The 24524-nt window shown below is 43.4% G+C and overlaps 2 protein-coding genes across 2 annotated transcripts; both read right to left on the bottom strand.

Annotated features, from left to right (window-relative positions):
• Positions 1–1420: 1420 nt before the first annotated feature.
• LOC115773075 (b(0,+)-type amino acid transporter 1-like) lies at positions 1421–7255 on the bottom strand. Its single transcript, XM_030719584.1, has 6 exons — positions 6533–7255; positions 5213–5346; positions 2128–2257; positions 1913–2037; positions 1740–1827; positions 1421–1651 (listed from the first exon to the last, which is right to left on the bottom strand). Exons 1-6 carry the CDS (start codon positions 7253–7255, stop codon positions 1421–1423), a joined length of 1431 nt encoding a protein of 476 aa, XP_030575444.1.
• A 4572-nt stretch (positions 7256–11827) lies between these two features.
• Positions 11828–24524, bottom strand: utp25 (UTP25 small subunit processor component). Its single transcript, XM_030718922.1, has 12 exons — positions 24374–24524; positions 23605–23644; positions 20010–20199; positions 19701–19931; positions 19476–19564; positions 18421–18831; positions 18126–18342; positions 17835–18037; positions 17226–17408; positions 16939–17048; positions 16574–16819; positions 11828–12372 (listed from the first exon to the last, which is right to left on the bottom strand). The coding sequence occupies exons 1-12, from the start codon at positions 24472–24474 to the stop codon at positions 12117–12119; spliced, it is 2277 nt and encodes a 758-aa protein (XP_030574782.1). The 5' UTR covers positions 24475–24524; the 3' UTR covers positions 11828–12116.

Here is a 24524-nt window from a genome sequence, read left to right as displayed (position 1 = left end):
TACTTTCATAACCCAAGCAAACCTGTAAATTATATCAAATACAAACAAATACAAACAATATATACAAAATTTGAAAGAAATGGGGAACCTGTCAGGAGCATGTTAAGTTAATATCACCGTGCTATTTGCAGTATGTTGTTTTTGTTTCTTGGGAGAGCTATAAAGACACCTACAATGCTGATGTAAAGTAGGTTCAGTATTTATCAAATACAAAGATTGAGCATTTACTGTACTAAAACCCCAAATTAGCATTTTTTTCAAAAACAAATATGGATTTCATTTTTTCCTGCTGTCTTAATGTGTTTTGAACTGAAACACTTTACAAACAATATTTTACAATGAACTAAAACAAGCTGTAAATTTGCAATAACAGAAATTTTATGTGCAAGTAAAACATTTTACCACCTTTGCATAAAACAGCATCATCATATATAATTTCATGTTTAATATAATACAGAGCTAAACCATGCAAATAGGCTTACTTTATAGATTTATAGGTTTGAGTTATTTCCATGATATTGGCAATGCTACACTATATTGCTAAAGATATTGCCTCGTCTGCCTTCATATGCATATGAACCTGAGTAACATCCATTCTTAATCCATAGGGTTTAATGTGATGTCAGCCTACCCTTTGCAGCTATAACAGCTTCAACTCTTCTGGGAAGGTTTTTCACAGGTTTAGGAGTGTTTATGGGAATTTTTTACCATTCTTCCAGAAGCACATTTGTGAGGTCAGACACTGATGTTGGACGAGAAGGCCTGGCTCACAGTCTCCACTCTAATGCATCCCAGAGGTGTTCTATCAGGTCAGGACTCTGTGCAGGCCAGTCAAGTTCTTCCACATCAAATTGGCTCATCCATGTCTTTACGGACCTGCTTTGTGCAGTGGTGTGCAGTCATGTTAGAACAGGAAGGGGCTGCTTTACGCCACTGCATCAGACGTTTTGTATTGTGCTTGGTGATGTAAGGTTTGGATGCAGCTGCTCGGCTCTGGAAACTCATTCCATGAAGCTCTCTATGTGCTTTTCTTAAGCTAATCTGAAGCCCACATTAAGTTTGGCGGTTTGTAGCTATTGACTCTGCAAAAAGTTGGTGACCACTGTGCATTAGGTGCCTCCCCACCTGACTCCACTCTGTGATTTTACATGGCCTACCACTTAATTGCTGAGTTGCTGTCATTCCCAATCGCTTCCACTAACAGTGGGCTGTGGAATATTTAGTAGCAAGGAAATGTCATGACTGGGCTTACTGAGATCCTGAGAGCGACCCATTCTCTCACAAATGTTTGTAGAAGCAGTCTGCATGGTGCTTGGCCACCTGTGGCCATGGATATGACTGGAACACCTAAATTCAATGATTTGGATGTGTGAGTGAATACATTTAGCAATATAGTGTATCTGTGAGTGTTCAGTAGAAATTACAGGTTTTTTTCTGCCGGGGCAACTTCTAAGAAGAGCTGCAGGAACACTGTTAACTTGTCCAGCAGACCTGGGCAGAGCTTATAATGGATGAAGGGTATGTAGACTATAATTCCACTTAAGATAAATAAAACCACATAGAGGTACTCGATTTGAGGATTGTCTATGATGGGTGCCAGCACAAGGAATATCGCTGCAATGAGGACCAGTATAGGAAGTATAATGGGAACCTGTGGGGAGAGGAAGAACCAGGCATGGGAACAAGATGTGATTCTCATGTAGTGTTAAAAAAAAGAGAACCTAGTGCATGACACTGACCTTGTATGGCCTGGGAAGGTCCGGCTTCTTGATTTTGAGATAGATGAGCCCAGACAGGACGATGGCGTAGAAAATCCAGGCAGTGAAACTGAAAACAGTGAAAGAAGAGGAATGTAAGACAAATGGGAAAAGCTATAAATTAGGAATAAAGCAGAAACAGAGTCAGTCTTCACCTGAAGTAGTTGACAATACTCTGAAAGTCTCCGGGAATCAGCACCACCAGAGAGATCACTGTGGTGAAGATCAGCGCTGGAGCTGGAGTCAGTCTGTGGACGTGGGCCATGGACAGAATATCTGGCTACAAAACCAACACAGGTCTGTATAACACTCTGCACCAGCATTATTTTGAACATTATTATGTATTCTTATAAGGTAGAGAGGCTGATACCATGTGTCCCTCCCTGGCAGCAACAAAGCACACACGGCCACCGCTGAAGAACGTCCCATTTAGAGAACCAAAAGCTGACAAGGCTGCAGCCACAGACATGATCCACCCCCAGCTGCCCAGCACCTTATTCCTGTATGGAAATGATTTCTGTTACAGAACATCTCATAATGTGTTACATGATGAACATGACTGGTTCTGTTATAGCTGCTCCCTCTTCTGCATGTTTTGAGCACTTTCAAGTACATCTCTTATCACTGCTACACAGATGACATTCAGTTATATACACCAACTAGGTACATGACCACTAACTGGTGAAGTGGATAACACTGATTATCGCTTCATCATGGCACCTGTTAATGGGTGGGATACATTAGGGAGCAAGTAAACATTTTGTCCTGAAATTTGATGTGTTAGACGCAGGAAAGATGGGCAAGCGTCTGACTGGGTCAGAGCATCTCCAAAACTGCAGCTCTTGTGGGGTGTTCCCAGTCTGCAGTGGTCAGTATCTATCAAAAGTGGTCCAAGGGAGGAAAAGTGATGAGCTGGAGACAGGGTCATGAATGGCCAAGGTTCATTCATGCATGTGGGGAGTGAAGGTTGGCTTGTGTGGTCTGATCCAACAGACGAGCTGCTGTAGCTCAAATTGCCAAAAATATAATGCTGGTTCTGACAGAAAGGTGTCAGAGCATAAGAACTGGACCATGGAGCAATGGAAGAAGCTGGCCTCATCTGATGAATTACATTTTTTTTTTTGTATCATGTCAGTGGCCTGGTGTGTGTGCATCATTTTCCTGGGGAATACCTGGCACCAGGATGCACTATGGCAGGAAGGCAAGCCAGAGGAGGCAGTATGATGATTTGTTATCCATGTCATGTCTTGTCCTGTCATCCATGTGGATGTTACTTTGACATGTACCACCTACCTAAGCATTGTTGCAGACCATGTATGTACACCCTTTCATGAAAACGGCATTCCCTGATGGCTGTGGCCTCTTTCAGCAGGATAATGTGCCCTGCTACAAAGCAAAAATAGTTTAGGAACGGTTTGAGGAGCACCACAACGAGTTTGAGGTGTTGACTTGGTCTCCAAATTCCCCAGATCTCAGTCAAATTGAGCACCTGTGGGATGTGCTGGACAAACAAGTCCAATCCATGGAGGTCCAACCTCGCAACTTACAGGACTTGAAGGATTTGTTGCTAACATCTTGGTGCAGATACCACAGCACACCGTCAGGGGTGTAGTGGAGTCTTTGTTTGTGCCCCCTTTGTGGCTAAGGCAATGGAAGCTCCAGATCCCCTTACCACATTTGCTAGAACCTCTTTCAGGAACCTTGGGGTACCTTTTAACTTTGCTCTCTCACTCTAGATTGAACCTCTTGTTTGCTCTTGCTTTTATCCCTTAAGAAATATTGCCAAGTTCAGTTCCACTGTGTCATGCTCTGAACTGTTATTCATGCATTTATTTAATCACATCTAGATTATTGTAATTCATCACTTGTCTCAAAAAAGCTTCCTCAGAATTTCTGCAGTAAGGCTTCTGACTAAGTCTTCTAAGTGATTACATGTCACACCCTTGCTAATTCAATTGTGCAGACTTCCCATTATCTTCAGAGTCCACTTTAAGACTGGTTTTTATGTTTAGAGCTCTGCATGGACAAGAACCAGCTTACATCAGTGAACTTTTACAGCCATACATCTTCAGCAGGTCCTGAGGTCATGTGATCAGGGCAGAGTACTAATGCAGACATGGGCCTGAAGACTCTCCCTCTGAGCCTGAGGTCTGTGGACTGAATGGAGCCTTTGCAGGTGTGACGTAGTTTAACACCAAGGTTTCTGCTGAGGCCCTTTCTGTTTATCTGGAAGTTAGGCTTCTAGGCTCTGTTTTATTAGGACCATACTGTCCTCCCTTATCTGAAAGAGGACTCATCAATATAGAGGACATAAAAACTCTGAACTCTTTGTTCATATGAGCTAAAACACGTGTGCTTGTTTTTTTTCTAATTATATCAAGTTCTTCTTGGCAGTGAGCACCTGGTCTCACACTACTCCACAATAGCTGGCATGAGGCTCTTCACCTGAAAAGCTGTTGTTTGATCTGCATTGTTCCCAAAGGTGTGGTCTTTTCCCTGTAAGCAGCCTCTGCTGCTTTATTAGGCACCAAATGCTCTTTGCTGCCATTCCTTCTGTGTGATAAAAAAAAAATGTAAACAGACCTTTTCTATGTGAACTACTGCAATAATCTCCTGACCTGAGTTCATTCAGGAAACAGGACCAAAGATGCAGAGCTTGCACATTTTTTAAGAGGTGAAAATGTGCATATTACATCTCATTTATTGCACTGTGAGGGTGCAAAGATCTTATATATGTACTTTTGCTTATATGTGGTTATATGTAGGCTTTAGAGTCATATTGTCAACTGGCAATTAGATTTACATTGGAGGTAACGCAAAAGTACATTAAGAAGTAGTGTAATTAATAACCTCAGCATTGTAAATAATTTGGAGAGATTTTTAAACTCATTGTCAAACTCATAGGCAGGCACAAGCTTTTCTTTGAAGGTCTTAGAGTGCACTTTAGCATCTCAGCATGATAACAGCACATGCTTTTACAGCAAAGAAAACAGCTGACCCCAGAATGCTGAGGTTAAAATAAGATCCACCCATGAATGATCTGTTCTCTGGTATTTAATCTAAAACTATATGCTGTAAAATGTACGCAGCCATTGCAACATCACCCACTGAAACCCAGGAACTGAGCGACTTTTGTGATCACCACAGTCAACACAGGACTGGCAGGCTGGTTTTCTGCTAAGTTTCACCTCCACTATGTGGAGATAATGTATTGGAGCTCCAGGTCCAGTTGCCTCCTCCGTTGAACCACTTGCCAATGACCTTGAAATAGTATGGCTTGCTGTAATGGCCACTTTTAACTATAAAAAAAAACATAGTGGTGGCTAAAATACTAATATAGAGGCTTCAAAATTCAGACAGGATGGCTACAGCCATCGTTTATACAGTCTGTCTTTTCAACTTTTTGCACGACATACACAGAAAATGATTTCACAGAAGATCAGGTGCTGTCTTACCCCCAGGTAACTGCCACTGCGCTTGAGGACATGAGCTCTTTAGGTGTCATTACTGTCAGATAGCTCACATTTACCAGCAGGTACAGACCAGTCACCAGAGAAATGGCTATCAGCACCGCCCTGGGAAGATTCACCTATGACAAAAAGAAAAGAAAACAAGTGAAGAACCACATGACCAGCTTAGTGTGCTTTGGTTGAACCTTGGTTACACCAGGATTTGCAATTTAACAAATCAGTCCCACAGAATAACATGAAGCCCACTTGAATATTTACTCTGTTAATGGTTTGCCAAAGTGTGAAGTGCTGTGAACAAAAAGGATGAAAACACTGAAGTTTTAACTATTTAAGAGCAACTTTATTTTTCATTATTTTTCAACATTAAATTCCCAGTGGAACAGTCATATACTAATACTGCCAAGATCCATCCATCCATCCATCCATTCGCTTCCGCTTATCCTGGTCAGGGTCGCGGGGGGGCTGGAGCCTATCCCAGCTGTCACAGGGCGAGAGGCAGGGTACACCCTGAACAGGTCGCCAGCCTGTCACAGGGCCAACACAGAGAGACGAACAACCTTGCACACTCACATTCACACCTATGGGCAATTTAGAATAGCCAATTAACCTAACCCCAGTAAGTGCATGTCTTTGGAATGTGGGAGGAAATCGGAGTACCCGGAGGAAACCCACGCAAGCACGGGGAGAACATGCAAACTCCACACAGAGAGAGGGAGAGGCCTGGGCCAAGGTGGAATCGAACCCAGGCCTTCCAGATGGTATTCTATCTGTGAGGCAACAGCGCTAACCACTGCGACACCGTGCTGCCGTGCTACTGCCAAGATCTACCATTAAAAACCCCTTATTTGTTCACAAAAAGTTGGAGATGCAGAAAAAATGTTAATGGAAATGCTTCTTATTGTCTAAATATATTCTGTTGCTTCATCCTTACATTTTATATTCACAGCATATCTTTATATACAGTCTTTGATATACTGTAAGAGTTACGACTGCAGTTACAACAGTTCAAGTAATGTCCTCTCGTATACCTTTGATAACCTCGCACAACACCTCAGACACCTTGATCACTGATTTACAGAGCATTATAGGGATGTTGTGCTAGAACAAAGTTGATAAATCACCTGAAACACAAATTCATAGTTTGTGAAAAAAGCCATAAAGCAATAAGTGCTTTCTCAGTATAGCACTGAGACAGTCATATTTTCCTGCATAATCTTTATCAAAGCACTGCCTGTCGGGTGATAAGCTGTATTTAAAGAAATATTGTTTGCATAAATGCTACTATTTGATCCCTTTCAGTCTCACCTCTGGTCTGTTCAGCTCCTCAGTGACACAGTTCAAGTTGTACCAGCCTGCATAAGACCAGAGACCTTGAAAGAAAGCCATTCCTAGAGTGCTCAAAGAATGCTGAGTGTCTTTAAAAGCATTCTCAACCTTAAAATTTTCCTCAAACACAGTGCTGCTCCTTATGACTTCCACTAGTCCTCCAATTACAATGAAAGTCAGCGAAACCACTTTGGCCACCAAGAAGACCACTTGGACTCTGAGAGCAACTCGGACGTTCAGGGCGTTGGTGATGGCAACAATCAGAATACAAAAAGCTGCGACACATTTCACAGCCAGCTGAGGAGGTGCACAGCCCGGATAAAATGGAGACATGGCATATTGTGCAATGCTGATTGACATCGCTGCGATGCTGGAAGGTTTCAGAAGCAAGATAAAAGTGATTGCTGCAAAGAAGGCAGGGAAGGAACCATAGATCCTCAGGATGTAAATAAATTCCCCACCAGATTCAGGAATGATGGTCCCAACTTCAATGTAGGAAAGAGCTGCAAACAAAGCTAGAACTCCTGACAGAGCCCAGATTAACATACTGGCCCCAGGGCTTCCCACGTAGCCCAGGACAAACTGTGGGGACATGAAGATACCAGATCCAATCATGGTTCCAGAAACTATTGCTACACCACCAACTAACCCAATTTCCCTCTTCAGTTTGAGGCCTTCAGGTTTTTGGGTTTTGTCCTCCATGGCCACAGAGAGCAGGGTGACACGTCTACAGAGCAGACTGAAAGATCACAAAGTATTCAGACACTACAAACAATATATAGAAATGGCTTTCCAAGTAACCAAGGGGTGGTAAATCTAGCTCTTGTAACCTTGAATTAAATATTAACTCTATGGTTTTTCTTGCGGTGAGTCAGAAGTGATAACTACTGCACCATATTATGGCTAGGATTATTATATCCAAAATCAGTATCAGCTCTCATGTGCTCATAGTTTGTCCTGGCCTACTCATCTAAATCGGTATGACAAAATATATACAGACATGACTGGAGATGCCCATTTTTGGCATGGTTCATCAGTATTTTTGTATTTCTATAAACCACAAATAATAAATTTTGAAATTCTTACTTCTGGATGTTTCACCTCCTCGGTTAAATAATTTAGTGTGTTCCAGCCATCATAGGACCACAAGCCCTGATAGAAGGCAATGCCGATGGAGCTGACCCCTACATTGGTTCCTTCAAAGGAGTCCTCAAAGTTCTTAGTGCGGCCCTGGAAAAGCATCACGATACCTCCCAGGATGATCCCCGCCAGGGCCACCATCTTCACTGTCATGGTGACCACCTGGATGCCAGTGGCCAAGCGAACACTCAGACAGTTGATTATGCCCAGCAGCAAGATAGATCCGGCAGCCACGAGCTTCACCACCAGCTGTGGAGGGGTGCAGCCGCTGTAAAAGGGGGCCACAGCATATTCAGCAAAGCTGAGAGCGATTCCTGTGCCACTAGCTGGCCTCATGACTGTGATGAAGCTGAAGACAAACATGAAGGCCACCACTTTCCCCACAGTCCTCAGTATGTAAATGTACTCAGCTCCAGACTCCGGTATGATAGTACCCAGTTCAGCATAGCAGAGCCCCCCCAGCATAGCTATCAACCCACAGCAAGACCATATAATGAAGCTGGCCCCTGGGCTCCCTATAGAGGACAGGACGTACTGGGGGGAAATGAAGATTCCAGCTCCAATCATTGTTCCAGCAATGAAGGACACAGCTCCTATGATCCCCACTTCCCTCTTCAGATTGAGTCCGTGTGTGTCATCCCCCATTTTCAGATGGCTCTTCTCAGAAGCAGCAGACAAGAACAGACATTTGTAGTTGTAAAATGCTGCCTGTTATGCAAGGTCCACGTGTGGAAAAGGAGGAGGAAACATAATCAAAGAGCTATGACAGTAAGGTGAGGCTATCATTGACTTTACGCATGCCTGCTTGTCCAGAGTTCTCCCTTTCTCTCAGGTTTCTGTGATGTATTTAAGCAGCTGCTCCATAAAGCACTGACTGGGCAGCGACAAATTAAATGTTTTATACTCAAAATGTTTTAAATCATTTCAGTCCTGCTTTCCTTACTGGGAAAATCCCTGTAGTTAGAGTGGATTCTACTGGTGTGCTTGAAGGCTTTCTCTGGCGCCTGTAAATATTATATTTACTTGATTTCTGGCCGTACATGAAGATTAGAAACCTGAGCTGTCAGCAAACGATTAGAAAGTTCCTCATCTGAGTGAAGAAAAAAACAGATGCATAAATGCATAACAGAGGAAGGACAGGACCTGAACTGGAGCTCCCTTTTGCCAAATAAGTACTCAAAGTACGCTAAGAGCAGACTCTGTGTACTTTGAGTTCTTTCTGAACTGATAAAACCTGGAATGTATAAAATTTAAACCAGAGTATTTTTTTAATGTTCCCTCAGAATATTGTCTTCCATTTAAATAACTATGTAAGCATAAGTATTGAGTATATGCTTTTCAAATCAGACAACTTATAAATAAAAAACAGGAGATTGTTTGCATAACAACCTATGCAAGAAAAACAGAGTTGTTCTTATATTCATTTCTGAATTTTAGGTATTTAATTCATGCTTTTTACTTAATTCAAAGTTATTAGTTTAATTATAGTGTCAAAACACTTTAGTAGTTACTGTATAAACTAACAGCACAAAATGTAAGGAAATTTGTGTTTGGTCAATTATTTCTTGCAACAATGGTTTTTGCCACATTTGCAAACAAGTGTCAGTAGCACATTACCTCAAACTTTAACTACCACTTTACGGTGCTGTAAATACTGGAGGCAAGGGCTGCATAATCTCATGATTTAATACTATGACTTAGTTACTTTGGGGAAAAAAAAGTGGATTTACTTAAAAAGAAGAAACTTGTCTTATAACATAAAATTCAACTAAATAAACTAACTGAATAAAAGCAAACTGATGTAACCCTGACACAGCCCGGCACAGGGTGAATCCGGACTTCATTCGAGGGGAAAAACACAAATCTCTCAAACATGATGTGGCACAATAATCGTTTAATCTTGATTGTATTAATCTGTGGATAATAAAATAGCAACTGAAAATAAAATTGGAATTGTACTGCTGTAATCATGGGTGTTTTGTTAGTGAGAGTTTAAGGTGTTTCATGTATTATGTTGATTAAAGAAATAGGACTTTCCACAGGAAACGTTTGTTCCTGTATGTTTTGTACCATCTTACAAAGTGCACACTACCAACAGTTAATCCATTCTTTTTCCTGGTATAAATTCTTTTCTCTCGGTGACTGGGGTGTATTTGACTGGTGTGGGTCCACCTCTGAAGACCCCTCCCACTTACCTCAGGACGTTTTAACTCTTCCGTCACTGAGTTCAGATTGTTCCAGCCGTCGTATGACCACAGCCCCTGGTAGAAAGCAGTTCCTATTGAATGGATGCCAACATTTGTGTTCTCAAAGGAGTTTTCAAAATTCTCGGTGTGGCCTTTGATCAGCATCACCACACCTCCTATCATAATCATCACCAAGGCCACGACCTTGGCAATCGTAAAGAAAACTTGGACCGATATTGCAAAGCGAACTTTCAGGCAGTTCACACTGGCTAGAGTGATAATTGCTGCTGCAGCCACGCACTTCACCACCAGCACCGGAGGGGGGCAGTCTCCATAGAAAGGCACCACAACATACTGAGCAAAGCTCAGTGCCATGCCGGCAATGCTTGCAGGTCTCACAAACAGCACAGAACTGAAGATGAAAAAGAAGGCGAGCACCGGACCAGAAGTCCTCAGGATGTAGATGTACTCGCCCCCTGATTCTCTTATAACCGTGCCCAGCTCGGCATAGCAAAATGATGCCAGGATCGCCAGCAAGCCACAGCACGCCCAAATCACCAGGCTGGCACCGGGGCTGCCGATAGAGCTGATCACCGTCTGCGGGGTCATGAAGATCCCAGATCCGACCGCTGTCCCTACGATGAGGGACACGGCTCCCAACAACCCCAACTCCCGCTTCAGTTTGAGCATCTGTGGCCTTTCTTCCATCGTCACTGCAGGTTCAGTCGTCTACAGTCTCACACCTTTAACAGTGGAGAAAACACTAATAGAATGGCCAAAGTCACTATTGCGTCAGCACAGGGAGTTAATAATTATGTGGGCAGCTCATGTAATTAGTGGTTCTGCCTGGTATTCTGAGATAGCATTGTTGGGCTTTTGTGATTGGCTGTTTTAGGGAGGTGAGATGCAGAGCACCTGAGTCAGAAATGTGTCAATCAGAGCAGGAAGATTCTCTTATTCTCCTCCGTTGGCTTTTAGATCGTATGTTACCCACTAACACTTTATCCCACGTATGAGAGCACGTCACTTAACTACAAGTAATCTCCCAGGATTACTTTTAGTTAAGTAAAAGCAGAATGGGAGGTAGAGCCTCAGTGTTCAGGCTCCTCACCAGTTTAGCTTTGTAAGACAGACTAGGCTTAAAACTTTTCATTAAGTTAGGACTGGACGAGGTCTGGAAGTTAGACTGTTTCATGAAAATAATTTAAAGCCAACAAATAGACTCCATAACTCCAGGCTAACTCAAGCCTAGAACTCGTCAGTGACCAGCTGCATTTAACAAGAAAAAAAAAAAAAAAGAGGAAAAATAGCTCATAATTTGTAGTTTACTAACAGTTTTACACTTTTTGCTCCCTGCACTTTTATATGCCTTTCAATTTGCGTTCTCTTGCTAATGTATTTGTGCATTCATCATGGTTTCTCTCTATACTCCTCCTCCTCTATCTTTCCCCTCACCCCCAACCCCCTGTTCTGCTGGGGGTTTCTCCCTGTTAAGACACTTTTTAATGGTCTTAAAAAAAAATTAAATGATGAAGCCTTAAGAATACTGGAGCCACCCTCACTGACCTGTCTGAAACGAGGGTTTAATCATTATTTTGGACCCTCAGCATCCTTTACATGTTGATTTTCTGAAGTTTAGCCTCTCCATATTCAGCAGTAACAGATGCACTCTGTCATTTGTTGTGTATATTTATGACTGTTATGGTATCACAGGAACATTAAATTTTTAATGTAAACCATCCTTGTATAAGATTTATAAGGATTATTCTGAACTCTAAATCATGCAAAGCTACTCTAGTAGAGTTCAAGAATACAATATGGAGCCAGAAATGAATAGGTCACCTTTAAATCATCAGCATCAAGTTATACTTTCAAATTTTGGGGCTTAAAATTCTCAAAAAATGAACATATAATCACCTAATAAACACTTTATTAAAATTAATATAGCACTTCAGGACCATGTTTGGTTAGATATTGCCACACATGAACTTTAATCAAATAAAAGGTAAGGAAACTTTTTTTTAATAATAAACATCCAACTCTTATCTTATCAGTGACCATTTAATGATCTTATTTACAAACCAAAGGAATGTTTTATGTCTCCTCAAATTACGGCTCCAGCCGCAACAACAAACGTGTTTTATTCCTGGCGTGTGTGGAAACTTTCCTGTTTATTAAGCACAGTAGATAATCTATGCTAAATTAACTTCAGTGGTCCTTTTCATATCCATCCAGTCTCAAATATTTTTGTCTTCCCCTCCTGTGATAAAGAGGTGAACAGCCTTGTTGGAGTTCAGCATCTGTCCTGCTCGCTGTGCTCCGGTGATAGCTGCCAGTTTGTAGGTGTCATAGCGGGAGTAGAGGGCTGTGCAGGTCCAGCTGGCCTCCTCCCCCTGACTCTCCGCTGCCAGCATGTTACACACCTCACTGTAGAAGTGCGGGAAGGAGGGCAAGCCGTAAAATATCAGGTTCTGGATCCCTTTGATTGTGTACCTAAAAGGAAAGCAAGTCAGAGATCAGGCTTTTTAAAAACCTTTACTACAATACAAGGGACAATATGGTCCATCATTTTATGACATTTTATGCACTTGAGAACCAATGGCCTTAGACTTGGAGGTCTTAATTCTCATCCCAGCTGCAAACCGCCTCAGTGCGAGCTGAAGGTTGTTGCTTGATGAAGTGAACAGGACTGCATCATCCGCAAAAATCAGAGATGAGATCCTGACACTGCACCTCAGCTGTGGCTAGAAATTACATTCATAGAAGTTTTGAAAAGAATCTGTGACAAAAGTGAACCCTTGTAGAGTCCAACACCCACCCATTGAAAACAAGCCTGGTTTGCTGCTGGTGATGCAAACCAAGCTATGATTGTACAAGGACCAGATTCCCTTCAGCAACGGGCCAGTTACCAAACACTCCCAAGTCCATAAAACACATGTACTGTAAACTGTTTGGGCAAATTTGAATGCACCTTCGACTGTCCTCAAAAGGATAAAGAGCAGTTTTTGGGACTACCAGGAGCAGATGGTCCACTGACCTCAATGACCTCAAGGGGATGTATGGAGTCAGTAGCTTAGATACGCTATATTGTGTTGGGGATGATTTTTTACTCAATGAATAAAATGACAAATGTCTAAAAAGTAAACTCCAGTAAATGAATTAATAAACAGCGGCTGAACCAAATAACACACAATTAAATAATACATTAGACAGAGAGCGACAGATAGATGGTGCCAGACCAACTTCACGCTTGCCTTTGGGTGATATGTTTATCTTATTTATGACCTTCTCGGTCTCGGAGAAGAATATGTTCATCTTATCGCTGAAGGTTTTACCAAAACATATACATCTGTGTCTAAGGGTGTGTGTAGGTCATCATACCCTTTTGCTAAGGAGAATAAAACTGCCAAGTCATGATTAGGAATATGTGAGAGGGGGAGGTGTGTGTGTGTCTTTTATGGAGCTTTTATTGCTGATTGGAGAAGCTTGTGCCATGATGCTGGAACCAACCAGTGGACAAACCAATCTGAGAAGGCCAAGTCTAAACCACGGCTCTCTCCAACTGTTTTTGAATTGATAGTGCTTGAAGATAGCGCTGGTAGTATAAAATTGTTGTGTTTGGCTTAGAGCAGTGCTCTTCTGGGGAGGGAGAACAGGCAGCTGGCTGGGAAGGCCTGTCTCCCTCAACAAGATTAGCCCACATGTACATGTGATTAATTTTGATTCTTTAATAGATTAAATGTTATCATTATGGTGACCCTGATGTGATAACAGGTGATAACAGGTGATTTGTGATGGAGGCTGATTGGCATGAGAGGACGAAGGTGAATATTTTCTCCACGACTCACCTTGGGACTTTAACTCCTCAAACACTCACAGTGAGGCTTCAGCAAAATGGGAAAGAAGGAGCCTGTTGTTTACATAACCGAAGTCTGCTGAATTGGGTGTTAAAACTTTTTTTCTGTGAGTGAGGAGGGGGTAAGGTCACAAGAGAATAAATTCATAGAGAATCTGTTAAATAAACTGTTTAAAGCTTGGAAATATTGAAGCATCAGAAGAACGGTAAACATTAAGAATTAAAAATAGCGGTTAAAAGAAACAAAGTATGCAAAGTCATAAGAGTTTAAGTGAGTGAATAAGGACTGTGAGAGATACTGGGAATGTAAAACTCATAAAATCCACAATATGAGGAATGGTGTGTGAGAATTGGCTTTTATACCATGAAAGATGACTAGTAGTGACGTTTGTGCAGTAAAGTCTAGAGAGTATTGTTTATTTTTTGAGTTGTGCCGTAGGTGGTGGTGTGTTGAAACCATTAAAGACATTAATAGAGCTAATCTAAGAGTTTGGCCCCGACCGGTAGCTCGAATTACCGGATTAAAGACTGAGCTGAAGTCGCACTGTAAGTGGTGGCATGCTGAAACCATTCAAAAACACTAATTAGAGCTGTTCTAGAGGTCAAACCTGACCGGAGGCGTTGCAACCGGATAAGACTTAAGAATAATGACATGCTTGTTTAATAGACTCGCGGCTGTCTTTTAGACAAATAAGAATTGAACTTAGTAAAGGTTGCAACTAAACGTGTGAATGAGGAGGCCTTTGAATGCTTGGAATGCTGTGAGTGTGTGTGAACAAGTGGGCTGATACTGCGGTAAATAAAAAGAGGGTGAAATCCTCAGAGAAACCGGTAAAACTAAATTAAGATGTATAAAAAAAACAAACAAAAGAATAAACATTAAGGTTATAGTAAACATAAACAAAAAATGGGAGACGTCCTAAATTTTTAAATAAAGGTTAGGAATCTGGGAAAAAATCCAAAACTGGATCACATAGGAAAGGAAAAAGAAACAAGCGTCTGTTACTGTCTGTGTGCGTCTGTATCTGAGTCCGTGTGTGTCTTGGAGAGAAAGAAAACAACTGGAGTTGGTGTGTGAGAGTGAGACTCAGAGCGTTACTGTGTGTGTGTGTGTGTGCATCTGTATCTGTGTGCGTGTGTGTGGCTCAGACAGAGACAGCGAGAAAGAAAAAAGGAAAACAGTGGTTGCAAAGTTTTAGCATATGGAGTCTGTGTGTGCGCGTGTCGCGGAGGATTGATGTGTGTGTCTGAGTTGGTGTGTGAGTGAGAGGAAGTTGAGGTTGATTATTGGTTATTGTCGAACAATCTGTGTAGATAGTGGGAATAATTTATTAAGCTGATCAGGAAATCCACAAATGCATGTAATATGAATGATGATTGATCCAAATATTTTACCATTCATTTTGACAAGCAAATGATTATTTTCTGGCTCTTCGTTTAAAGCAGTGAGGGATGTTTATGGTTCCTGTTGAGCCGTGCCTTTGTGGATTTTGCCCTGAAAATGTGGATGCATGAAGTGCATCAGTTACAAGTCCTGTAAGTTATTGTTGCTTTTCTTTTGGACAAACATTTTTATAGACAATTGGAAAAGGGAATAGTGCGTGTTAATATTTTGTGAAACGCAAGGCAAAGTGCCAGGTCAAAGCAAAACATAGAGAGCTAAAAACCTATTTATGAAAACATATGATAAAATAAAGGTACCTGATTTACACTTTTGTGCATTTACATTTATTTATTTGGCAGATTTGAGCATAATCATAATAGAGGGATTATTAAATGATAACATTCAATAGATTAAATGGTATGATTTTTTAATTCAAGTGTTTCAGGTGTCTTCCTTCACAAACAAATAACACGCCCGGTCAATTGACAAAAGTATTCACTCACCTATCCAAATAATTAAATTCAATCACGTCCATGGCTACAGGTGTAACAAATAAAGCACCTAGGCATGCTTCTACAAACATTTGTGAAAGAATGGGTTGCTCTCAGGAGCTCAGTGAATTCCAGCATGGTACTCTGATAGGATGATACCTGGGCAACAAGTCCAGTTGTGACATTTCCTCACTAGTTAATATTCCAAAGCCACCTGTTTGTGGAAATGATTGGGAACCACAAAGTGGTAGGCCACGTAAAATCACAGAGTGGGTTCAGCAGATGCTGAGGCGCATAGTGCACAGAGGTCACCAACAGCAGAAAGTCGCTACAAACCTCCAAACTTCATGTGGCCTTCAGATTAGCTCAAGAACCGTGCATAGCGAGCTTCATGGAATGGGTTTCCATGGCTGAGCAGCTGCATTCAAGCCTTACATCACCAAGCGCAATGCAAAGCATCAGATGCAGTGGTGTAAAGCACACCACTGCACACCACTGGGGGGATTATGGTGTGGGACTGTTTTTCAGGAGTTGGTCTCGGCCCCTTAGTTCCAGTGAAAGGAGACATTTGGGACAATTTTATGCTTCCAACTTTGTGGGAACAGTTTGGGGATGGCAGGAGACACTGAGACAGGACTTCTCATCCAACATCAGTGTCTGACCTCACAAATAGACTTCTGGAAGAATCATGAAAAATTCCCATAAAACTCACTCCTAAACCTTGTGGGTATTGCTGGTCCATGCTCAAAAATGCTGGAAATATGGATTAAACAAAGCTAAATTTCAACCCACCCCTATGTACTTTTAAGTCTGGAACCCGGTAAATTCCAGCAATATTAAATATACCGAAGTTATTGTACAAAATAAATCATTCAGAGGTGGCCAGGTGAGAATTTTTTTTTTCAGATTTGTTAGACTTAACATGGAAATGGCCCATCTGATGGAGCATTACATATAACTGACCTCTTGTAGAAGTGAAAGCGCTCAGTGAAGAGCAGGAACTGCTTCTCCCCCTTTTGGAAAAAATGGCGGGCTCGGGACACTTCCGATTTGCTGGAATACTCGCAGATGCTGGCAAAGTTCATCTCCTCTTTCTTCATGTAGTTACGCAGCCGAACATAGTCGAAGTAAGACGGGATGTAGATCAGAGTGTGGGACATGACCGAATCCCTGTACTGAGGCAGCACTTTGTCTACAAAATACTGAAACCTACACACAGAATCGGAGACAACAACTAATCAGCTGCCAGGATCTATATATGAGGATGAGAAAAAAAAAGCAATAATATCAGGCAAGAGACTAGGTTGAAGGTACATGCAGGACCTTACCGAGCATCGTGGTCCATGAAGCTGTCAGAGGAAAACATCTGGAACACATGAGGCAGCTGAACCAGGACCTGGCAGATGGAACCTGTTCTCGGTATGTTCTTTATGACAATCTGGGCCAAAAACACACAAACATTAAAAAAAAACAAAACTACACTGCAGTTTTTTTTCAGAGCTCCGTTCTGCAAATGTGGTATAATTAAGGGTTTAAATACACCTTCTGCCTCTCAATAATGTTGTTCACTGAGCTGTAATTAATGTTGAGCGTAAAAATGTGAAGTGCGTCCTACCTGTCCGCGGTAGTTGGAGCAGTGTTTGGAGAGGATGTTGTTGATCTGCGGGTCCTGAATGGAGCTGAAAACCAGCGTCTGCCTGTAGTGTCCGGCCCAGTTGTTCAGATTCCACATCCTCACTCTGGAAAAGTCGACACCGTGGGAGTCCAGCGGCTGCAGGTTCATGTGCTTCATCACATGCTGGTGGCCATAAAAAATAAAACAAAAACTATGGGGGAAGCTGGAGTATAAAAGTCAAGGGCTTTGATGTAAAAGTTGCAGTTAATTTCCATTTTCACAGTGAAGTTTAATCATTACTCAGGATAAGGAAAGATAATTTTCCAACAGAGACATTTCTTCACTCTCAATTACAGAAGTAACTGCAGGTAATTTCAGCTCTATCACTGTCGGGGTACTCAAATGCACTGAGGACTTGATTGTGATGAATGACTGCAGCAGGTAGCACTGAAATCATGAGTGAAATAAATATGGTCAGAATGTGACTTAAATGAAGTCTTGATCTGTTTCCTTACATCTAAAATTCAAATGTTCATTTATTTAAGCCCAAAGTTGCATCCTGGACAGCAGAGGGCGCCACATTTACCCAGCAGTAAAACCCATTCTCACCAGCACATGCTCCCAGTTCTGCATGAGGAAGATGTCTGCTTGATCCACGACCAGCAGCTCGATAGAGGACAGGAAGTCAAAGTCTCTCTTGCGTTCTCCTTCTGCTCCCAGCACAGTGCGAAGGCCCAATGGAGACGCGATGATGATGTCTGACGAGTAGAAGGGGGCATAGAGACGCATGCTGCCCTTCAAAATGGAGACACCTGGAGAGGAGAAAGCAAAGCAACAGGAGTGGCTGTCAGAGGGACAAACTCAGATTTTTAATGTTTAGCTTCTTTTTTCAGACCCTACCTATCCTGAAGTGATCGTCCACGTTGCCTGTAAAGATAGCGTTATAATCATCTGGTCTCCGCAAATTGGGTGGCTTCTCGTCTGTCTCCTCTCCAAACTCTTCCTTGAACTTCTTCTTGTTGCTGACCATCACTTTCTTGCCTTTTGTCTCCAGCAGGGTGATGAGCGTATGGATGACTTGCAGGGCGCTGCCCCGAAATGGGGCGAGAATCAGGACCTGACAGATTCATCAGATTAGCTCAATATCCAACAAAATTAATATGAAATTCAGAAGAACTACTTATAAATGGACTACCTTTGGCCGGGTCAGTCCCTGGTCTCGTAGTTCATCCTGAGGCTCGGTTCCAGCTTTAGACCTACTTTTCCGCTCTTTCAGTTGTGTGTTGTGAGCCAGGACACGGGAATTGGCCTTCAGTACATGGTTGAGCACATGGAGGCAGTAAGCACTGCGCACATGTGGTCCCTGTTTGAGAGGACATGTCTCTGGGTAGTACAGATCCTTGTAGGTGCCCATGAGGGCCAGCAGCTCCAGCTGGAGAGGACTGATCTCTTCAGCCTTCCCTTTAGGATTGAGGGTCTGGTTCAGATCCTTCCAGCGAGTCTCCACAAGTTTGTGGAAAACTGGGAGGGTTGTGTCTTTTTGAGGTCCAACAGGGCCAAACTTCTCCAGGGGGTTAGTGCAGAGCAGAGTTCCCAGCTTTGGCCACTACGCAAGAACAAGGCAACGACAGAAACTTTAGATTTTATCATGCTTTTTCTTATTTTATGTGATATATATACACCCTGATACAATGATGGGCACTGATGAGTGCAGATGTGCTTAACACAGTCCTCGCAGGCACACAGCTTGCACAGAAGCCCCACCCCCTCCAGCTGTTCAAACCTTCTGTTTGTGAGGTGCAGCCAATCAGAAGAATGTTGTGTGGCCTTAAAAGAGGAGGCACTAATATGGAAGATTAACCGCTGAGTGCGTGCCAACACTCAGCTGGTTTCGATTCATAACGGGGTTTAGTAAAGGGTGGGTCAAAGTGCTGTTATAGTAAAGACAGTAAAGAAGTGTGTGAAGTTTGATGTGTGTAGTTTGAATAGTATGCATCTATGGTGATGAATTTGAACATCCTAGTTCACATTGTTCTTGAGTTACGGCCAACATTAAAGCTTTTGTGGAACAGATGCTGACACCCGCAGATGCCAAGGCTATGACAGCGAGGCTATGACAGCGAGGCTATGACAGCGAGGCTCAGTAAGATTAAGCTCCAGAAGAGCCCAAAAAAATATGGAGCTGGCAATGAGCATTTGAAGTCACCTTTACTAAAGAACACACAGTTGTATTTAATGAGACTTGTGTACCGCAATCTGAGTCTTTGATTTGCAGCCTGATGTTATCTTCTTCACATCCTCTTCATCAAGATCTGTGTCCAAATGTTGTATAAACAAATCTGCAAATAAAGAAAGAAAAAATTGTATAGTTGCATCTAGGGCTGTGCAATAAATCAAATGTACAAGAAAACATTTAAAAATCCATCTTTTAAGTTATTAAATAACGAATTCATGTTGTATTTTTCCTTTAATTACCTTTTTCATCTTCATCCTGCATTCCCTCCTGTTCTCCTTTCCCCGTGAAGTTGTTCTCCAGACAGAATTGGGACTCATGTTCTTTGTCTACAAACTCATCATCACCTGCCTCCTTCCTCTCATCTGCCCCTTCTCCTGCTTCCACCAAAACTTCCTCCCCATCTGCAGGATCCATTTCTCCCCCTTTCTCTTCATCACCATCCTCACTTCCATCCTCAACGTCACTGTAATCTACAACAAAACGCACAAGCATATTCAGTGAAATCCAAAGTGCTGGCTGTATTAGTGCTATGGAAATAAACAGCTCACCTTCACCAAGAAGCTCCTCCTCTTCTTCCTCTTCTTCATCATCTGTGCTGTCCTCTTCTTCACTCTGAGCTTCACCTGTGGGTTGGCTGAGAGTTGAAAGAAGTTTTTGATAGGCTGTTTTCTGCTCTGCTTCCTCCTCCTCTTCTTCCAGCTCATCGGGCTCTGTATCAGATTGTTCTGGACTTGATGGCTAAAGATAAAGAGCAGACTGTCATCACATAACTTGATTTAATATCGCTGTGTTGGTGATGTACTTCAAATATTTCGCTGGTCCCGGACTTTTGGCAACAACTACTGTAATAATGTTGCTCAGTGCATGTGATGTTGTCGCTTTGCAAATAACATTGAATACTAAAACAAAAAAAAGAAATCTACCCTTAAAACTGGGTCAAATCTGATGATTTTATGCAAGGTTGGTGTGTCACATACATTGCTGGGACCACTACTTAAATATTACACATTACTTATTTAAAAAGTAATTATTTACTGTCTGCATTCATGTGTTGGAATGACAAAAATAAGGTCACAGAGAGAAACAAAATAGACTAAAAGAGGATGACATATTTGCTGTCTGGGGGATCATTAAAGGCACAAACAGTGTCTCAATGGCGACAAAAATTTCTCTAAGGTTGATACCGAATCCCTCGACATTCCACAATCCCTACCAGAACAAGAGCATTACCTAGCGGGCCAAAATACCCCCGTTGCATTGTGTTAACCCTGTTCGTTGTCACAGGTGCATCGTTTTTCTATAAGTAACATTGACCAGTGACCCCATATACAATCCCAACCTTGCTTTGGTCATAAGCCATCTACCCATTAAGTGTAATTTCCGGATGGCGCGGGGCACATCACGCATGACAATGAATGACTAATAAAATTAACCACCACTTTTTGGCATCACACAGGAGTCAAGCCCCAGCCTCTCAGGTGAAATGGACCCATTTACTCAACACAACCTGATCCACACACTGTTGCTCTTCAAATCACCTCACCTGGCTTCTGAAAACTTTTAAAGGTTTTCTACCAGAAAGCACTGAAGGCAAACATCTCCCACAAACGTATTTTTTCCCCAAAGCAGAAAATATTGATGCTCCGGGGACAACATTTCATTATTACGTTGCAGGAACAACACCAACATAAGTGCACATGGCACCAGGACACCCTAGGTCGCAGGTCGATGATCGATTTTGTAATCGTATCATCAGATCTGCGGCCGTATGTTCTGGACACTCGGGTGAAGAGAGGAGCTGAGCTGTCAACTGATCACCACCTGGTGGTGAGTTGGATCAGGTGGCGGGGGAAGATGCTGGACAGACCTGGCACACCTAAACGTATTGTGAGGGTGCGCTGGGAACGCCTGGCAGAAGCCCCAGTCCGGGAGATCTTCAACTCCCACCTCCGGCAGAACTTCGACAGCATTCCGAGGGAGGCTGAGGACATTGAGTCTGAATGGACCATGTTCCGCACCTCCATTGTTGAGGCTGCTGCTCAGAGCTGTGGCTGCAAGGTGGTTGGTGCCTGTCGTGGTGGTAACCCCCGAACCAGATGGTGGTCACCGGAGGTGAAGGGAGCCATCAAGCTGAAGAAAGAGTCCTATCGGGCTTGGTTAGCCTGTGGGACTCCGGAGGCAGCTGACAGGTATCGACAGGCCAAGCGGAATGCAGCTCGGGTAGTGGCCAAAGCAAAAACTCGGGTGTGGGAGGAGTTTGGTGAGGCTATGGAAAAAGACTTTCGGACGGCATCGAAGCGATTCTGGCAAACCGTCAGGCGACTCAGGAGGGGAAAGCAGTGCTTCACTCACACTGTTTATAGTGCGGGGGGGGTGCTGCTGACTTCAACTGAGGCTATAGTCGGACGGTGGAAGGAATACTTCGAGGACCTTCTGAATCCCACTGACACGCCTTCTGTAGTGGAAGCAGAGTCTGGGGATGAGGGGGATGACTTGACCATCACTGGGGGTGAGGTCACTGAGGTAGTTAAACAACTCCTTGGTGGCAGAGCCCCTGGGGTGGACGAGATTCGCCCTGAGTTCCTGAAGGCTCTGGATGTTGTAGGGCTGTCTTGGTTGACACGCCTCTGCAACATCGCGTGGAGATCTGGGGCAGTGCCATTGGATTGGCAGACCGGGGTGGTGGTCCCCATCTTTAAGAAGGGAGACCGGAGGGTGTGCTCCAACTTTCGGGGGATCACACTCCTCAGCCTCCCCGGTAAGGTCTATGCCAGGGTGCTGGAAAGGAGGGTGCGTCCGTTAGTCGAACCTCGGATTCAGGAGGAACAATGCGGTTTTCGTCCTGGTCGTGGAACGCTGGACCAGCTCTTTATCCTCTCAAGGATATTCGAGTGTGCGTGGGAGTTTGCCCAACCAGTCTACATGTGCTTTGTGGACTTGGAGAAGGCATTCGACCGTGTTCCTCGGGGTGTTCTTGGGAGGTTCTGCGGGAGTATGGGGTGTCTGGCCCATTGTTGCGGGCCATTCAGTCCCTGTACAACCACAGTGAGAGCTTGGTCCGTATAGCCGGTAATAAGTCGGATTTGTTTCCTGTGGGTGTTGGACTCCGTCAGGGCTGCCCTTTGTCACCGATTCTGTTCATAATTTTTATGGACAGAATTTCTAGGCGTAGCCAGGTGGCGGAAGGCTTCTTCCTTGTTGGCCTCAGAGTCTCATCTCTGCTTTTTGCAGATGATGCGGTTCTGTTGGCTTCATCAGGGGGGGGCCTCCAGCTCGCAGTGGAACGGTTCGCAGCCGAGTGTGAAGCGGCTGGCATGAGAATCAGCACCTCTAAGTCTGAGGCCATGGTCCTCAGCCGGAAAAGGGTGGAGTGCCATCTCCGGCTCAGGAACGAGTTCTTGCCTCAAGTGGAGGAGTTTAAGTATCTCGGGGTCTTGTTCACGAGTGATGGGCGAAGGGAACGGGAGATCGACAGGCGGATCGGGGCTGCTTCTGCAGTGATGCGGACGCTGCACCGGTCCGTCGTGGTGAAGAGGGAGCTTAGCGTAAAAGCGAAGCTCTCGATTTACCGGTCGATCTACGTTCCTACCCTCACCTATGGTCACGAGCTTTGGGTAGTGACCGAAAGAATAAGATCGCGAATACAAGCGGCAGAAATGAGTTTCCTTCGAAGGGTGGCTGGCCTCTCCCTTAGAGATAAGGTGAGGAGTGCGGCCATCCGGGAGGGACTCAGAGTAGAGCCGCTGCTCCTCCACATCGAAAGGAGCCAGTTGAGGTGGCTCGGGCATCTGATTAGGTTGCCTCCTGGCCGCCTCCTGGGTGAGGTGTTCCGGGCATGTCCCACCGGGAAGAGGCCCCGTGGTAGACCCAGGACACGCTGGAGAGATTATGTATCTCGGCTGGCCTGGGAACGCCTTGGGGTCCCTCCGGATGAGCTGGAGGAGGTGGCTGGGGAGAGGGAAGCTTGGGCTTCTCTGCTTAGGCTTCTGCCCCCGCGACCCGGCCCCGGATAAGCGGAAGAAAATGGATGGATGGATGGAACAACACCAACACAAGAAAAATACTGATGACTGAATGGCAGTGGAAGAAAATGGATGGATGGATGTCTTATTTAACATGCAGGGTTTATGATTTGCTACTCACCAGTTCCACTATTTCAGTTTTTTCAGGTCTTTCATTAACTCTGTAAAACACACAAAAAAGGAAACAAAGTTGCTTAGACAACAGATTTGTAATATTAATGAAATTACTGGAAAAATTACAGATTTTCAACCAAGACTTTACACCAATGATTAATAACAGAACATTTGCTCATGGGTATTTCCTTAAAATAAGCAATGTGGGTATTAGTGTGTTCCTTTTTGTTTAGGTGTAGGAAGCTGTTCACATATTATTACTTTGGTCTGTAGCGCTATTTACGTAGATCAGCGACGGCACCAGGGGTAAGAACAAAGGCTACAATCCAACCCAAAGATGGCTTTGCAAATTAAACGTAAAGAAAAGGAGAGTCTGACAGGGCCCACTAACAGATGTTAGGTCCTCCTGAAACCCTCATGGAGTGTGACTCTAGTTAGAAACATGCATGAGTAACCTGACGCACACTACTGGGCAAACACCGGTACAGTGTCCTCTTTAGAAAACCTCTTGGATGCCTGCTATATTTCTGTTTACACTTTAACATAATGAGAGTCAGCACGGAAGAAAATAGTTACATTAAAAATGTGTTGAGACTGCCGTGACCTACAGTTTTAGTAAAATGCATTATTCCATTCAGGTTTTCGCTAATGATACACACTTATCTGTGTTTCAGTTTGAATAAAGTGCCGTCTGAGTGCCAATTAGCAGCCTTGCTAACACAAAGTAGCTTGTTGTTTCTTTAAACCAGACCGGAAGTTGTTATCGTGTTGCTTACACATCGTGAAACGGGTGCTCCTCTCCAAATTCCTTCAAATGCTTTTTCTGTTTTTTGGATAAGTTAGTTAGAACCTGCTTATTCTGCTTTCTTTTGCCCATGTTGACACTTCAGTGAAGCAACACGTGTGAGAGTGCTTCTTCCTCCTGTT

Source organism: Archocentrus centrarchus, chromosome 22 (genome assembly GCF_007364275.1).
Source record: "Archocentrus centrarchus isolate MPI-CPG fArcCen1 chromosome 22, fArcCen1, whole genome shotgun sequence".
Classification (NCBI taxonomy): Eukaryota; Metazoa; Chordata; class Actinopteri; order Cichliformes; family Cichlidae; genus Archocentrus; species Archocentrus centrarchus.
Note: the sequence above shows the minus strand (reverse complement) of the source record. Positions and strands in the feature narration are given on the sequence as shown.

Excerpts from the sequence above, each read along its gene's own strand:
- LOC115773075 (XM_030719584.1), bottom strand. The coding sequence starts at position 7,255 with ATGGAGGACAAAACCCAAAAACCTGAAGGCCTCAAACTGAAGAGGGAA. Across the intron at positions 2,258-5,212 it reads GCAGTGGCAGTTACCTGGGG|GAATAAGGTGCTGGGCAGCT; the intron begins GTAAGACAGCAC and ends ATTTCCATACAG. Across the intron at positions 1,652-1,739 it reads ACCTTCCCAGGCCATACAAG|GTTCCCATTATACTTCCTAT; the intron begins GTCAGTGTCATG and ends CTCTCCCCACAG.
- utp25 (XM_030718922.1), bottom strand. The coding sequence starts at position 24,474 with ATGGGCAAAAGAAAGCAGAATAAGCAGGTTCTAACTAACTTATCCAAA. Across the intron at positions 20,200-23,604 it reads AAACTGAAATAGTGGAACTG|CCATCAAGTCCAGAACAATC; the intron begins GTGAGTAGCAAA and ends CTTTATCTTTAG. Across the intron at positions 18,038-18,125 it reads GGACGATCACTTCAGGATAG|GTGTCTCCATTTTGAAGGGC; the intron begins GTAGGGTCTGAA and ends TCTCCTCTCCAG.